The sequence below is a fragment of the Oncorhynchus clarkii genome, chromosome 29 (genome assembly GCF_045791955.1).
Source record: "Oncorhynchus clarkii lewisi isolate Uvic-CL-2024 chromosome 29, UVic_Ocla_1.0, whole genome shotgun sequence".
Lineage (NCBI taxonomy): Eukaryota > Metazoa > Chordata > Actinopteri > Salmoniformes > Salmonidae > Oncorhynchus > Oncorhynchus clarkii.
In genome coordinates, this window is record NC_092175.1 from 46,977,234 (window position 1) to 46,992,044 (window position 14,811).

At 42.1% G+C, this 14,811-nt stretch overlaps 1 protein-coding gene across 3 annotated transcripts in view; it reads left to right on the top strand.

Moving 5' to 3' along the window:
- The first annotated feature begins 264 nt into the window (after positions 1–264).
- The window catches only part of LOC139388342 (uncharacterized), a 29,033-nt gene continuing 14,486 nt past the window's right edge, over positions 265–14,811 (top strand). The window contains exons 1-4 of one of the 3 annotated variants that reach the window (XM_071134956.1): positions 265–372; positions 5,078–5,273; positions 6,024–6,152; positions 12,290–12,621. In XM_071134956.1, the coding sequence (XP_070991057.1) occupies positions 5,085–5,273; positions 6,024–6,152; positions 12,290–12,621 (650 nt within the window). In that variant the 5' untranslated portion in view covers positions 265–372; positions 5,078–5,084. The remainder of the gene's footprint in view (positions 373–5,077; positions 5,274–6,023; positions 6,153–12,289; positions 12,622–14,811) is intronic. The other 2 variants (XM_071134957.1, XM_071134958.1) reach the window with 2 other exon arrangements.

The window sequence follows — 14,811 nt, forward strand, 5'->3', positions numbered from 1 at the left end:
TCCCAAAAGTTATTCACAGCCATAAAAGGACTGGATAGAAGAAAAAAAGCAGAATGGTAGAGATTCCGTCCGAGCCAGCCATCACTGTTATAAAGTCACATTATCCGCCAGTTTTTTTTAATATATATTTTTAAATACAGCAGATATCAGTAGAGTAGGAACTAAAGCAAGGAGCTAGGAACCGAAATTGTAATTAATTCGGGGAAGTTTGGGACCACTCGGGACAGCGTCGACCAATCAGATAGCACTGAGGGTCTGTAGTTGGGGAGCGGGTCCACCGCCAAATTCAAACACAGAAAGACTTCCCGTTGACTACTACAGTTAGACGTTTCTCCAGGAGACACACAGAGAGGGAACAAACAACTTTACAAGGTAGATATTATCGAATATAAAGTACTTCGTTGTGTATCATAAATGAGTTTTACAGAAAAAGATAACCTATTCACCTCGTTCAAAGGACGATTTAGCTATAAAAAAAAAAAGCAGGCATTCAGAGAGTTTTACGTCAGCTAGCTAATAATGTTAACTTTGTCTGCTTGCTAACTAGCTAATCCGAAGCTGCTAGTATCATTATTAAAATAATTTATTTAACCTTTATTTAACTAGGCAAGTCAGTTAATAGCAAGGTTAGCGAATTCAAAAGTAGAACAAAGTATCTAGCTAGTTAACTTAAGATAGCTACATTTTGTTGATATGGTTATTGGAATGTTAACTAGCATGTGAAATTACTACAGTAGGTAATGTTAGTTAACTGGGTACTGTAATATATTATACAATATATTACATCATATATATATTATAATATATTGTAACGTTAGTTAACTGGGTACTGTAATATATTATACAATATATTACATCATATATATATTATAATATATTGTAACGTTAGTTAACTGGGTACTGTAATATATATTGTAACGTCAGTTAACTGGGTACTGTAATATATTATAACGTCAGTTAACTGGGCACTGTAATATATTGTTGGGGCAAGCCCAAAAAAAGCAGCATAACCGGGCGGCTGTGAACGGCATGACGAAATGTAAACAATGCAAACTTGAGTTGACTCCTTTTCAGAGACAAAACGCTTAAATAAGGTAAGGCTCCAGCAGATACCGGAGCGAACGGCTCTTTTTTTTTGACTATTTTCGGTAACCGAATTGCGTCGGTGAAAGAGCCGTTTATTTGGCTCCCTGAGTTGCATACTGCTACTACTGTTGTTTTTTTTTTAGCTCCATACAACGATTATCGGCACAACGTTATAAAAACATTATCTGGAGCTTGTAATCCCTCACTGCAGGAACAATGGATAGTGAGGAGAGCCTTTTCCTGGTTCACACATTTCTTGCAATGCGTTCATTTTTGCGGGACAGTAATTTGGTCAGGTACAAATGTATTTGAATTCACATGTCACGATCTGACATTATGGCAGGCAACTTTGTAGTCTTTATACATTCCTTTTTCAAAATGTTCCTGGTTTAAACACCCACACCAGAGACGATACGTCAGTGGGATGATTCGATTACGCTGAGCCGCGGGCTCGTTACGTCATCGGGCGAAAGCGTGGAGGGAAAAGCCACTCACTGAAATGGAACAGTAATCTGCGCCTCTCAGTCATTTTGTCAACAAGGCAGCATGGTGCAACGTCCAGAAAAATACATATATCATTTTTATTATTATTATTTTTACTCGTTTTCATTTGGGGATGCAGAGTGTGCTGAAAAACAATCACATTTGCATGTGGAAAACACAGAATCCTACTCATTACTCCACATGCTCCTACATCACTTTGTTTCGAGCCGACATCACTGTGGGCTTTGAACCGGGCACCTGGCTCGTACCCAGGAGTGTGCCAGCTATCTAATGTAATCAATGTTTACCTGGTGCAAAACCCGCCTACATGGACACCCGGGCGAAATTAATCGAATCCCCTCATTGGCAAGACGCGGGCAGTTCGGTTAACACTTCAAGTCCAAATATATCATACTTTAACTTGAACAACTACATGTTGACTGACAACATTGTGCAACAAATGTAAACTCTGCTCGCCCTCTTTCAGCTGGAACAAAGTGGATTTGGAAATAAATTTTTTTGCCAAATTTTCATTTTCAGGGCTGGGTTTTATTTCAATGGTACCACCCACCAGCATGGCATTGTTTATTAATCAGAAACACCTGCAAAGTTCACGAGTAGTAATTGAGTTTAGCAGGGTGCACTGTGGTTTTAGAAGTAAGTTGGGGGGCATAACCTGGCGGTGGGTCTTGATCGACCAAGAGTAGTAGTGTTTACAACCAATTTCAATCAATTGGTCCATTTTAAAACTGGTATTTTTTTCCATGTTAAACACGGGGTGTGTCTATAATACAATCAACTAGGCTATATGTACTGTAATTGTCTGACACTTTAAGCACGCTGTTTGATTAAATAATTAACACACACAAATGACTCAAGAGGGAGCCAGAGATCAAGATAGCCGGAACCTGTTCCTGACCCTCCTGCTGCAGCAGCTGGCCTTTGCAGATTCTGGCTTTGTGTTCCTGATGTAGTTGGTAACAGGCTACACCAAGGGTCGGAAACCTTTTCTATTTGGAGTGACAATTTATCTTACCATTTCCACCAATCTACCTGCCAGTTACGATTTTCATATGCACATTTTCGTGGAACAGTTTCATTTTAATTTATAATAGTATTTTTATATCAATCATAGACTGTAGATTAACCACATACAATCTAAATTACAATTATTCAAATCTAAAAGTAACTTTCATTGCCATTTCCAACTATGTAAAAATGGCCGACATAAAGCCAATGCATAACATTGCAGCCCGCAGGTAGATAATACCCTGATGAAAATAAATAAATATCCTATAAATCACATTGGCTATGCATGGCCTGTATGCAACAAACTTGCAACATTGTATAATATTCTGGGCCCTCAGAGTTCCCAAGCCAGTGAGCTTGGGACAGACACAGCTGTAGGCTATTTGTGCAAAAGGGATAAGAAGTAATCAGGTATTCTACGATGTTTCCACTGGACCAGAACATTACATTTGTTCCTTTCATGCTGAGTGGTTATCGAAAGGGAGAGAGCTGGAAATATTGTTCAAATACTTTGATGAACTTCTCAATTGATCCTAAAAACACTTTGTTTACTCGCTGTTTCAGGTGAAGAAAAACATGATTTTGAGAAACTCCACAGCTCATTAGTGGTGGTGAGTTAAGACAATCAGAAAAACTATCAGACATCCCCTCTTACAGCTCTTAGAGACTGACCCAGGAAGACTCACAGCTCTTAGAGACTGACCCAGGAAGACTCACAGCTCTTAGAGACTGACCCAGGAAGACTCACAGCTCTTAGAGACTGACCCAGGAAGACTCACAGCTCTTAGAGACTGACCCAGGAAGACTCACAGCTCTTAGAGACTGACCCAGGAAGACTCACAGCTCTTAGAGACTGACCCAGGAAGACTCACAGCTCTTAGAGACTGACCCAGAAAGACTCACAGCTCTTAGAAACTGACCCAGAAAGACTCACAGCTCTTAGAGACCGACCCAGGAAGACTCACAGCTCTTAGAGACTGACCCAGGAAGACTCACAGCTCTTTAGTGGTGGTGTGTTAAGATGATCAGAAAAACTATCAGACATCCCCAAATGGACACATTTTATAGGCCTACATTTGCGCGCAGGCCAGGCAGCCTAGTCTTACTTCTATATGCGTCCTTACTCAACATTGACAGGAGCATTTCAAAGACGACCAACAAATTGACAACTCATAAATGGAGTGAAATAAACAAGCTTGTTTCTCAGAAGTGTAGGTTATGAGTTCTGCAAAACACATTTCCAATCTGACAATGTTAAATAACTAATATATTGAACGCATTAACAGAAATTAAAGTCAGTTAAAAACAAATAACAGCCTACCAGGGAACAGTGGGAAAACTGCCTTGTTCAGGGGCAGAACGACAGATTTTTATCTTGTCAACTTGGGGATTTGATCCAGCCACCTTTCGGTTACTGGCCCAACGCTCTAACCACTAGGCTACCTGCCACCCCATGCACACAAAAGTTATATGAAACAATACGAATACCCATGAAATTGCAGGAGAGGACACATTCTGGAGAGAGATGTGCCTTGTGTATCTGAGCCACAGTCCCCATTTTATTGTCATCACTGCAGCCTCCTCAATGGATTTGTCCAGAGACAGGCGCAAATCAGACAGGTGTCTCGTGTGCCATAAAATAAACATATACACTACCATTCAAAAGTTAGGGGTCACTTAGAAATGTCCATGTTTTTGAAAGAAACTTTTGAAATTATGTTAGCACAAATGAAAACTGTTGTTCTGGTTAAAGAAGCAATAAAACTGGCCTTCTTTAGACTAGTTGAGTATCTGGAGCATCAGCATTTGTGGGTTTGACTACAGGCTCAAAATGACCAGAAACAAAGAACTTTCTTCTGAAACTCGTCAGTCTATTCTTGTTCTGAGAATTGAAGGCTTTTCCATGCGAGAAATTGCCAAGAAATTGACGATCTGGTACAATGCTGTGTACTACTCCCTTCACAGAACAGCGCAAACTGGCTCTAACCAGAATAGAAAGCGTGGGAGGCCCCGGTGCACAATTGTGCAAGAGGTTTCCGGGGTCATGGTATGTGCCTAGAACAAACTACTGACTCGGGACCAACAAACTTCTACAGGTTGTGCGCGTTCATACCATTTGAGACTCTAAAATACCATCCGAGACACTCAAGCATTCCCTTTTAGGATCACAGACCAGGCAGCGTCATAATCTTCTGCTGGATAATTCCAGCTTCTTGTAAGTAGGACTTTGTTTTGCAGTGCTTTCTAGTTCACTCCAAAACCACCGTTTTCCCCCCAGACATGTTTAAATGACCTCGGCCATCTGTTGTGCAGAATTTCATCCCACAGACGGTCACCAGTTTTATTATGCGCTTATCTTTTACATTTTGAGGCGAGTTGCTTGTTCTACATTTCTATCTGAACGCTCTACATTGTGTGTGTGTGTGTGTACTTCTGAACACAGCCCTGATCTCTTCCTCTTTCCTCCCTGATTGGCCAGCTTCAGCATGTCGTCGTCGGTGATGAGTGGCGTGGCGGTGTGGAGGGCTCACAGCGTTCTGGAGGAGTCAGACGGGGGCGAGTCCAGCTCCCCTGAGGCACCCCGCCCTGACCACTTCAGGAAGCTACGCTCCTCCTCCTCTCTCAACTCCCTCCGCATGTCTCTGAAGAAGAGGCTTCCGCTGCGCTCTGTACAGGTAAGAGGCTGAATCAAGCTGCACACGTCCCCAATGGCTCCCTGTTTAGTTCACTACTTTTGACCAGAGTAATTTGGGATACATAGAAAGACCTCATCCTAGATAACATCTCCTGCCATTGGGACCTTAAGCAAAGCAACTAACCCCTCTCTGTCCAGAGTCTGTGTGTACACTGAGTTTACAAAACATTATAAGAACACCTTCCTAATATTGAGTTGCTCTGAGAACAGCTTCGGTTTGTCGGGGCATGGACTCTAAAGCGTTCCACAGGGATGCTGGTCCATGTTGACTCCAATGCTTCCCCACAGTTGTGTCAAGTTGGCTGGATATCTTTTGGGTGGTGAATCATTCTTGGTACACACAAAAAACTGTTGTGTGAAAAACCCAGCAGCGTTGCAGTTCTTGACACAAACCGGTGCGCCTGGCACCTTCTACCATTACCCCGTTCAAAGGCACTGAAGTCTTTTGCCCATTTACCCTCTGAATGGCACACGAACACAATCCATTTCTCAAGGCTTAAAAAAATCCTCCTTTGCCCTTTGCTGTCTCCTCCCCTTAATCTACACAGATTTTTGAAGTATATTTAACAAGTGACATCAATAAGGGATCGTGGCCTTCACCTGGTCAGTATGTCATGGAAAGAGCAGGTGTTCTTAATGTTTTATAGTGTGTGTGTCGTGCTGCTAAGATAATGATCCTATCGTCCTGTCCGATAATGGCCAATAAAAAAGTGGTGCATTGTTCCTCCAGACCAACTCCCTGCCAGACCCTGAGTTGACCCCTGACCCCACCTGGGAAAGTCTGCAGGCCAATCAGAAGACCAACGCTGTCTGCCAGCTCACACGCAGCGCACGCAGCCACATCGGGGGAGTGTACCAGGTAGGAGACACTGACCGTAGTGGTACCTCTGCTTTGTCCTTAACCTGCACCGCAATTGCTAATAACCCATCCGCAACCGCCTGAGAAATAAGAATCAACTTCCGACTCTCGGAATGGAGGGACTAAAGCTATGTTTTTACTCACATCGAAGTGGGTTTGATGATGAGCAGCTTGTGGAGTCGCACTGGAGCGAGCGTCTAGCTCCAGTTGTCGGATCCTCACCTCCTTGTCAGCTTCTATTTTCCTAATTTCAAGTTCAAAATTCATCTGTCTCTCTTTATCTTTTTGCTCCATTTCTAACCGAGCCAGCCTCACCTTCAGCCTAGCAGTTCCATCTGAACGACCCGAAGCAGAAGATAAAGGATCGAATCGGGGCAATGTAAAAGGGGTACGAGGAACCCCTTCCTCTGCCCTGTCCTCCGACTTGGCATCAGAAGGTCTACCCGTCTTGAATACATGCCATGTCTACTTATTTGCTATATTCTTTTTTTTATTTTTTAGAATTTGAATCGGTCTAATCTACTGTTTTTATGTTTACTGGACAGCACATTAGTTCAACTGATACACCAACTCCCTGCATCATTTGTTTTGGCAGTAAGACTGAAGCCAAATACATGTCATTAATATCACAATGAATTGATCCAGAAGTTGGAGTCAACACCTCTATTGGTTTCCGATGCAGCTGGAATCATTTAGTCACTTGTCAGTATACTTATAAAACAAGATGATCCAAACCTCCATTATATACATACTGTAGAACAGCTAGTGACGTGCCAGCAACAAACACTGACACTACACATTATGAAAGACAAGAATGAGGTGAAAAAATGATTGCTGTCTATCAACAATGACAAGCCACCAGGGTCTGACAATCTAGATGGAAAATTACTGAGGATAATAGCAAACGATACTGCCACTCCTATTTGCCACATCTACTAGAAACTGTGTGCCCTCAGGCCTGGAGGGAAGCTAAAGTCATTCCGCTACCCAAGAATAGTAAAGCCCCCTTTACTGGCTCAATCAGCCTGTTACCAACTTTTAGTAAACTTCTGGAAAAAAATAGTGTTTGACCAGATACAATGCTATTTCACAGTAAACAAATTGACAACAGACTTTCAGCACGCTTATAGGGAAGGATGCTCAACAAGCACAGCACTTACACAAATGACTGATGATTGGCAGAGAGAAATTGATGAATAAATAAAAATTGTGGGGGCTGTCTTGTTAGACTTCAGTGCAGCTTTTGACATTATTGATCAAAGTCTGCTGCTGGAAAAACGTATGTGTTCTGGCTTTACACCCCCTGCTATATTGTGGATAAAGAGTTACACAGAGGGTGTTCTATAATGGGAGCCTCCCCAACATAATCCAGGTAGAATCAGGAATTCCCCAGGGCAGCTGTCTAGGCCCCTTACATTTTTAAATTTTCACTAACGACATGCCAATGGCTTTGAGTAAAGCCAGTGTGTCTGTGTATGCGGATGACTCAACACTATACACGTCAGCTACTACAGTGACTGAAATGACTGCAACACTCAACAAAGAGCTACAGTTAGTTTCAGAATGGGTGGCAAGGAATAAGTTAGTCCTAAATATTTCTTAAACTAAAAACATTGTATTTGGAACAAATCATTCACTAAACCTCAACTAATTCTTGCAATAAATAATGTGGAAATTGAGCAAGTTAAGATGACTAAACTGCTGGAGTAACACTAGATTGTAAACTATCATGGTCAAAACATTGATACAGTGGTAGCTAAGATTGGGAGAAGTCTGTCCATAATAAAGCGATGCTCTGCCTTCTTAACAACACTATCAACAAGGCAGGTCCTACAGGCCCTAGTTTCTACCTTCTTAACAACACTATCAACAAGGCAGGTCCTACAGGCCCTAGTTTCTACCTTCTTAACAGCACTATCAACAAGGCAGGTCCTACAGGCCTTAGTTTCTACCTTCTTAACAGCACTATCAACAAGGCAGGTCCTACAGGCCCTAGTTTCTACCTTCTTAACAGCACTATCAACAAGGCAGGTCCTACAGGCCCTAGTTGTGTCGCACCTGGACTACTGTTCAGTCGTGTGGTTGGGTGCCACAAAGGGCTTAGGAAAATTGCAATTGGCTCAGAACAGGGCAGCAAGGCTGGCCCTTGGATGTACACAGAGAGCTAATATTAATAATATGCATATCAATCTCTCCTGGCTCAAAGTGGATGTGTTTGACTTCATCACTATATTTATTTATGAGAGGTATTGACATGTTGAATGCACCGAGCTGTCTGTTTGAACTACTGGCACACAGCTCGGACACCCATGCATACCCCACAAGACATCTCTTCACAGTCCCCAAGTCCAGAACAGACTATGGGAGGCGCACAGTACTACATAGAGACATGACTACATGGAACTCTATTCCACAGTACTACATAGAGCCATGACTACATGGAACTCTATTCCACAGTACTACATAGAGCCATGACTACATGGGACTCTATTCCACAGTACTACATAGAGCCATGACTACATGGAACTCTATTCCACAGTACTACATAGAGCCATGACTACATGGAACTCTATTCCACAGTACCACATAGAGCCATGACTACATGGAACTCTATTCCACAGTACTACATAGAGCCATGACTACATGGAACTCTATTCCACAGTACTACATAGAGCCATGACTACATGGAACTCTATTCCACAGTACTACATAGAGCCATGACTACATGGAACTCTATTCCACAGTACTACATAGAGCCATGACTACATGGAACTCTATTCCACAGTACTACATAGAGCCATGACTACATGGAACTCTATTCCACAGTACTACATAGAGCCATGACTACATGGAACTCTATTCCACAGTACTACATAGAGCCATGACTACATGGAACTCTATTCCACAGTACTACATAGAGCCATGACTACATGGAACTCTATTCCACAGTACTACATAGAGTCATGACCACATGGAACTCTATTCCACATTACTACATAGAGACATGACTACATGGAACTCTATTCCACAGTACTACATAGAGCCATGACTACATGGAACTCTATTCTACACAGTACTACATAGAGCCATGACTACATAGAACTCTATTCCACAGTACTACATAGAGCCATGACTACATGGAACTCTATTCCACAGTACTACATAGAGCCATGACTACATGGAACTCTATTCCACAGTACTACATAGAGCCATGACTACATGGAACTCTAATCCACAGTACTACATAGAGCCATGACTACATGGAACTCTAATCCACAGTACTACATAGAGCCATGACTACATGGAACTCTATTCCACAGTACTACATAGAGCCATGACTACATGGAACTCTATTCCACAGTACTACATAGAGCCATGACTACATGGAACTCTATTCCACAGTACTACATAGAGCCATGACTACATGGAACTCTATTCCACAGTACTACATAGAGTCATGACTACATGGAACTCTATTCCACAGTACTACATAGAGCCATGACTACATGGAACTCTAATCCACAGTACTACATAGAGCCATGACTACATGGAACTCTATTCCACAGTACTACATAGAGCCATGACTACATGGAACTCTATTCCACAGTACTACATAGAGCCATGACTACATGGAACTCTATTCCACAGTACTACATAGAGCCATGACTACATGGAACTCTATTCCACAGTACTACATAGAGCCATGACTACATGGAACTCTATTCCACAGTACTACATAGAGCCATGACTACATGGAACTCTATTCCACAGTATTACATAGAGCCATGACTACATGGAACTCTATTCCACAGTACTACATAGAGACATGACTACATGGAACTCTATTCCACAGTACTACATAGAGCCATGACTAAATGGAACTCTATTCCACAGTACTACATAGAGCCATGACTACATGGAACTCTATTCCACAGTACTACATAGAGCCATGACTACATGGAACTCTATTCCACAGTACTACATAGAGCCATGACTACATGGAACTCTATTCCACAGTACTACATAGAGCCATGACTACATGGAACTCTATTCCACAGTGCTACATAGAGTCATGACTACATGGAACTCTATTCCACATCAGGTAACTGATGCAGCAGTGGGATCAGATTTAAAAACAGATAAAAATACACCTTATGGAACAGCGGGGACTGTGAAGAGACACACACAGGTACAGACAAGCATACGCACACACACATATACGATAACATACGTCTACCGATTATGATTTTTCAATGCCAATATCGATTATTGGAGGACCAAAAAAGCCGATGCCGATTAATCGGACGATTTAAAATAAAAAAAATACAAATGTTTTATTTGTAATAATGACAATTACAACAATACTGAATGAACACTTATTTTAACTTAATATAATACATCAATAAAATCAATTTAGCCTCAAATAAATAATGAAACATGTTCAATTTAGTTTAAATAATGCAAAAACAAAGTGTTGGAGAAGAAAGTAAAAGTGCAATATGTGCCATGTAAGAAAGCTAACGTTTAAGTTCCTTGCTCAGAACATGAGAACATATGAAAGCTGGTGGTTCCTTTCAACATGAGTCTTCAATATTCCCAGGTAAGAAGTTTTAGGTTGTAGTTATAATAGGAATTATAGGACTATTTCTCTCTATACCATTTATATTTCATTAACCTTTGACTATTGGATGTTCTTATAGGCACTTTAGTATTGCCAGTGTAACAGTATAGCTTCCATCCCTCTCCTCGCTCCTCCCTGGGCTTGAACCAGGAACACAACGACAACAGCCACCCTCGAAGCAGCGTTACCCATGCAGAGCAAGGGGAACAACTACTCCAAGTCTCAGAGCGAGTGACGTTTGAAACGCTATTAGCGTGCGCTAACTAGCCAGCCATTTCACATCGGTTACACCAGCCTAATCTCGGGAGTTGATGGGCTTGAAGTCATAAACAGCGCAATGCTTGACGCACAACGAAGAGCTGCTGGCAAAACGCACGAAAGTGCTGTTTGAATGAATGTTTATACGCCTGCTTCTGCCTACCACCGCTCAGGCAGATACTTAGATACGCAGGACACGCTAGATAATATCTGGTAATATCATCAACCACGTGTAGTTAACTAGTGATTATGATTGATTGAGACTTAGATACGCAGGACACGCTAGATAATATCTGGTAATATCATCAACCACGTGTAGTTAACTAGTGATTATGATTGATTGATTTTATAAGATACGTTTAATGCTAGCTACCGACTTACCTTGGCTTACTGTGGAGTAAGCCACAAGGGGCAGAGTACAACAAGGGGCAGGTCGTTATTGCGTTGGACTAGTTAACTGTAAGGTAGCAAGATCGTTTAGGGCCAAATAGCATTCCAATTTGCTTTGTTGTTTTTGGTTGATTTCTTTCCAGCGTGTCAAATAGTTTTACTTTCTCATAATGTGTTTGGGTCTAATTGTGTTTCTGTCCTGGGGCTCTGTGGGGTCAGTTTTGTGTTTGTGAACAGAGCCCCAGGACCAGCTGGCTGAGGGGACTCCTTCTCTAGGTTCATCTCTCTGTAGGTGAGGGATTTGTGGTGGGATGCTTTAATCTCAAACCAATCGCATCTACTCACGGCCGCTCATGTTGTAAACACAGTCCAGTTCAAAGTGAATGGCACAGATCCATATATGGCAATGGTCTATTTGCATATAGGCCTACTACAGCTCTGATTGGTTATGCTGCACCGGTCTGTGTAGAGTATGCAATAGAATCCTACTCCGATGAGTTCTGCCTACAACAAAATCTCTTGCATAGTTTGTTTTGGTATGTTGCATTGAAAGTAGACATTTTTCGTTGATTCGATCACAATTACCACCGTAACAGGGAAAACTTTAGAAAGTTGAATGAAGTTCAATCTGTGCTTCTCTCTTTGGGCTGATATTTAATCTGTCCCTGGGAGCTGCAAGGCTACTGCACACCCACGCGCAGCTTAGAGGGGGCATTGGTCTTCACCAAGAGAGAGAATCTTTGAATCTGTGAAAGTCCAGCTGAAACTGTTTGGGGTTACCCAATAAAAAAATCCAAGTTTATCCAACTCCAAATTTTATCTTTTTGTATAAAAAATAAAAAATCTGCTTGTGATCTCTCTTTCTCAGAAGCTTCAGAGGAACAGAGCAGTGGTACAGGATCAGGAGGAGTGTTTGGTGGCGACACCTGGCCAGGTGTGTGAGGGGGGAGAGAACAACGAGGGGGTCACCTCCCGTACACCCAGGCGCACCCCCGTCCGTTCCACCACACTCATACCTACAACAACCCCCAGAGCCACCGCGCCCAAACGCACCCCTGCCTCAGGCCGCAGGGGGAGGAGAACCCCAGGGCGAAGTCCTGAGGTGACAGGGGTGAAGAACGTGGGAGGGAGGAGGCAGCTGGTTCGGATGGCTGCACTACGAAGCCCCTTCGCATCTCCTAACACTCAGAGCCTCAGACGGTGAGGACACACCCCCATACATGTATACATACACACACACCCACACATGTATACATACACACACCCACACATGTACAAACATGCAGTACCAGTCAAAAGTTTGGACACACCTAGTCATTCCAGGGTTTTTTCTTTATTTTTACTATGTTCTACATTGTAGAATAATAGTGAAGACATCAAAACTATGAAATAACACATATGGAATCATGTAGTAACCAAAAAACGTGTTAAACAAATCAAAATATGTTTTAGATTCTTCAAAGTAGCCATCCTTTGCCTTGATGACAGCTTTGCACACGCTTGGCATTCTCTCAACCAGTTTAATGAGGAATGCTTTTCCAACAGTATTTAAGGAGTTCCCACATATACTGAGCACTTATTGGCTGCTTTTCCTTCACTCTGCGGTCCAACTCATCCCAAACCATCTCAATTGGGTTAAGGCCAGGTGATTGTGGAGGCCAGGTTATCTGATGCAGCACTCCATCACTCTCCTTCTTGGTCAAATAGCCCTTACACAGCCTGGAGGTGTGTTGGATCATTGTCCTGTTGAAAAACGTATCAGTCACCAGGTCTGACTGTATAGTCCCACTAAGCCCAAACCAGATAGGATGGTGTATCTCTGCAGAATGCTGTGTTAGTAGCCATGCTGGTTAAGTGTGCCTTGAATTCTAAATAAATCACTGCCAGTATCACCAGCAAAGCACCATCACAAATACACATGCAGAGATCATCCATTTACCCACACCACATCTCACAAAGACACGGTGGTTAGAACCAAATATCTCCAATTTGAAAGGACAGATTTCCACCAGTCTAATGTCCATTGTTTGTGTTTTCTTGGCCCAAGCAAATCTCTTCTTCTTATTGATGTCCTTTAGTAGTGTTTTTTTTGCAGCAATTCGACCATGAAGGTGTGATTTACAGTCTCCCCTTCCAAACAGTTTATGTTGAGATTAGAGGTCGACCGATTAATCGGAATTGCCGATTAATTAGGGCCGATTTAAAGTTTTCATAACAATCGGAAATCTGTATTTTTGGACAGCGTTTTTTCTTTTACACCTTTATTTAATCTTTATTTAACTAGACAAGTCAGTTAAAGAACACATTCTTATTTTCAATGACGGCCTAGGAACGGTGGGTTAACTGCCTCGTCCAGGGGCAGAACGACAGATTTGTACCTTGTCAGCTCAGGGATTCAATCTTGCAACCTTACAGTTAACTAGTCCAACGCTCTAACCACCTGCCTCTCATTGCACTCCACGAGGAGACTGCCTGTTACGCGAATGCAGTAAGAAGCCAAGGTAAGTTGCTAGCTAGCATTAAACTTATCTTATAAAAAACAATCAATCATAATCACTATTTAACTACGCATGGTTGATGATATTACTAGTTTATCAAGCGTGTCCTGCGTTGCATATAATCGATGCGGTGCGTATCGTTGCTCCAATGTGTACCTAACCATAAACATCAATACCTTTCTTAAAATCAATACACAGAAGGAGATATTTTTAAACCTGCATATTTAGCTAAAAGAAATCCAGGTTAGCAGGAAATATTAACCAGGTGAAATTGTGTTACTTCTCTTGTGTTCATTGCACGCAGAGTCAGGGTATATGCAACAGTTTGGGCAGCCTAATTTGCCAGAATTGTACGTAATTATGACATAACATTGAAGGTTGTGCAATGTAACAGGAATATTTAGACTGATGGATGCCATCCATTAGATAAAATACAGAACGGTTCCGTATTTCACTGAAATAATAAACGTCTTGTTTTCGAGATGATAGTTTCCAGATTCGACCATATTAATGACCTAAGGCTCGTATTTCTGTGTGTTATTATGTTATAACTAAGTCTATGATTTGATAGAGCAGTCTGACTGAGCGGTGGTAGGCAGCAGCAGGCTCGTTATACATTCATTCAAACAGCACTTTCGTGCATTTGCCAGCAGCTATTTTTGACTTCAAGCCTATCAACTCCCGAGATTAGGCTGGTGTAACCGATGTGAAATGGCTAGCTAGTTAGCGGGGTGCGCGCTAATAGCTTTTCAAACGTCACTCGCTCTGAGATTTGGAGTGGTTGTTCCCCGCGGCTTTTGTGGAGCGATGGGTAACGCTGCTTCGAGGGTGGCTGTTGTCGTTGTGTTGCTGGTTCAAGCCCAGGTAGCGGCGAGGAGAGGGACGGAAGCTA